Source organism: Triticum dicoccoides, chromosome 1A, assembly GCF_002162155.2.
Source record: "Triticum dicoccoides isolate Atlit2015 ecotype Zavitan chromosome 1A, WEW_v2.0, whole genome shotgun sequence".
Lineage (NCBI taxonomy): Eukaryota > Viridiplantae > Streptophyta > Magnoliopsida > Poales > Poaceae > Triticum > Triticum dicoccoides.
In genome coordinates this window covers 55194035-55197348 of record NC_041380.1, presented here as the reverse complement: position 1 = coordinate 55197348, position 3314 = coordinate 55194035, and the positions used below count along the sequence as shown (strand labels likewise).

Below are 3314 nucleotides of genomic sequence, written 5' to 3'. Positions count from 1 at the left end.
GCCTGCCTTTTGTGCACCGGTTCAGATCACTTGTTGAATGCGCTTATGCAATCCTATTCCAGTTCAAATACAAATGCTAAACGTATCATAGACGATGTACCTTTTGGGTTCTTTCAGTCTTGTACTTTTAGGCATTTTAATTATGCAGCCCCCACATAATACTCATGCAGCAATGTACTCTTCAAAACTTGGCACAAACCATAGCTTTTGAACTGGGTAGGCTGAAAGCTTAATGATGTAGATATTCATTATACCATACTCCTATATACTAAAATAGTAAATTGTACTGTATGAAATCACACTTTGAAATTGAATCATCATACTGCGGATTAACCTGTTGTCTAGAATGGCTTTAAAACAACATACGTTTCTTATCTGATATTGCAGGGAGCTAGTTTTGATATAAAGCTTCCTAGAAGAAGCTTGCTTGTGAAGTTTACATGTACTAAATGTGATGCAAGGACAGAGCGTTTGATAAACAGGGTGGCCTATGAAAGAGGAACAGTTTTTCTTCAGGTAAATTGTTCAGAGTATTTATTTAATTGCATTGTACATCCAGCAGCTTTGCTTATATTAGTACTGACCTTATCTGCCTACCGCGCTCTTTTTTTTAATATTAAACAAGTCCATGTCTATTCTCATTTATTTTCTGAGATATGCTGTTCATTACTTTCTAACATGCACTGCACACACAGTGCGCTGGGTGCCAGGTGTATCACAAGTTTGTTGACAATCTTGGCCTAATTGTCGAGTATGACCTACGAGAAGAAAATGGGGTGAACACTTGTACTGAAGACTGATTTGGAATGTGTCATAGAAGCCAGGCATGCTAAGTTTCCTTTAAATATACTAGGTTTGAGTTTTGACTACATTGACTATTTGAACCTTGTAGACTGCTTATATTGAACAGTATTTGTGCATTGAAATAGCAGCTTACTCAGTTCATAACTTGGTTTGTATGCACTCAAATTGTATCACAATTCACGATACCAGATTACCTTATTGTTACCAAAATTGATATCGTTATAGAAAAACGATACATTGTTGCTGGAAGTTCCTGGCACTAATTGTATGATATTCGCATTGTATACACATTGCTCCTATCTTGCTGATCTTGATTGTCTGGAACATCACTTCTCTCTTGTTCTTCCTCTTTGGCCACCTGGTCCTCCTATCTTGCTGATCTTGATTGTCTGGAACATCACTTCTCTCTTGTTCTTCCTCTTTGGCCACCTGGTCCACATTTTCTGTTTTGCCAGCGCCATCTTTCTTTCCCTGGAGGAACTGGATAAGTAAGACCTTCGAGTGTGATGTCTGTCTCTTCATTCCTCATGAGCACCTCTGCTATCTCTGCTGGAGACCTCTTTGATCACTGATGTTTCCAAAAGCTCTTGGCTACCAGAATATGCTACTCCTGTTGAAATGCAGATGGAATTACATGATCAGATGGATTCATATGCAAGGGGAAGGGGAAAATGAATGCACAAGTAGACTACATACATACTTAAGGCAGGTCTATACTTGTTAAAGTTTCTTGGTCAGTGTAGGCGGCGCACACTCCGGCAGTGTTGCCACGGACCTATAATTTCCAGTTGATGAAAAGGAACCGAATCATTTACCAATTTCGATGGGCTTAACAAAGATAGTAAAACAGGGGGGCTCTTTCCAGCGAAGCAAGTGTGCACCAGTCCTTTTTAGTACAGGAAATCATGGTAAGACTCTTTGCAGTTCATGTATAAACCCAAAACAATATAATGATCCATTCCTAAAACTCTTTGCAGTTCATGTGTAAACCCAAAACAATGTAATGATACATTCATAAAACTCTTTGCAGTTCATGTATAAATCTAACTTGAAGGAGTATTGTAGCTTTTTCGTAAATACTTATCTATAGTAGCCCCAAAATGTTTAACTGATGCATCCCTGAACCATGTTGCCAACTATGACCTGAAAGGAACTAAAACCTGAAGAATAAGAACGGTACCATCATGCAAGCTCAAATGTGATCATACCTAATTGTTGCAAAGCTTGAAGTAGGCACCAATTCGGTGCTGAATTGTTGCATTGTCTACAAGTAAGGATATCACCGCATCCGGTGCTGAAACCATCCTAGCTAGTTCATGAGCACGGTGTGCTCAAGCCTTAATAAAAGGTAGGAATTTAATTACTGACGATGTGGACGAGCGACTCTCTCCTGGATCGATCAGTGGCACGCTGCAACTGTGAAAGCCAGGACTTTCAGTATCAACCATCGCACCCCTACAGGGGGGAATTTGACAATGTGTCATTAAGGAACTTAATGAAGTTGTTGTTCAAGGAGGCGAAGACAAAGGCAATGATCTCTCTCGTGGATGGCTGGACTGAGCGTCATGTTCTCCTCCATCTCCATGGGTTCTAAGTCTCATGTCTTCTTCCTCCTGGACTTGTACAAAATACGGTTAGCTGGAAATGAAAATATAACCACCGTGGAGGGATTCCATCGTGTTGAAAATAAAATAAAAAATGTGTTAGGAAAAGCAACAAAACTGAAAATAAATTATAAAGATGGACAGCGATATTTGGCAACAGTGTGCCCGATAAAAAATTTACCTTACCTGTCGATCACCCGCCAGCTAACCAGGCCAAACACCCCGCCAGCTAACCAGACCGACCACTCCGCCAGCTAACCAGGCCGATCACTGTACAAGGCCCAACAGAAAATGCCATCCCCCACGACGCACTTTCCAGATCGCAACTTCCCCCCACCCCCCTTACCTTCCATGCAAGTATACCCTCTCTCACCCTCCCCACCAGCCACCCGCCCCTCCCCCCTACACAGCTGCTCAAAATCAACACCAAAGACCTACCCCTCCTCCAGATCTGGATCAAACAAGAGCAGATCATCAGGGGAGCGGTGGAAATTACCAGGGATACGGCGAAGAAATCACCAGGCAACATCACCTCACCCTGGTAAGAATCAAAGACTCATCCAAAAATCTCCAAAAAGTTCTGCTTAATACAAAGACTTACCCCAATCCCACCAGACCCCCTCCCAATCTGTGCAAAAATTACCATCCTTTCACCACTAGAAAAACAGAATAAGCAGACTTCTCTCATAATTTTGCCTATTGCAGTGAGTTACCAATCAACTAAGTGCAAAATTACCAGCCCCCCGTAGTTTTTGTTACCAACTTCATGCAACAAAACAGAGTACCCAAAAAAATACCCCATTCCCCTGCTACACTAAACATAGATTTTGTGTTCTACCATGGAAAAATAAAGACGAAAAAAGGAGAGAGGAACCTTTATTGACCACAAAAATCATTCTCTCATAC

General features: G+C 41.3%; 1 protein-coding gene across 1 annotated transcript in view; it reads left to right on the top strand.

Annotated features, from left to right (window-relative positions):
* LOC119363279 overlaps nucleotides 1-948 on the top strand; it is a 1766-nt gene extending 818 nt beyond the window's left edge. Inside the window, exons 3-4 of the mRNA XM_037628632.1 lie at nucleotides 388-516; nucleotides 696-948. Of these exons, the coding sequence (XP_037484529.1) occupies nucleotides 388-516; nucleotides 696-800 (234 nt within the window). The 3' untranslated portion in view covers nucleotides 801-948. The remainder of the gene's footprint in view (nucleotides 1-387; nucleotides 517-695) is intronic.
* Nucleotides 949-3314: the final 2366 nt, after the last annotated feature.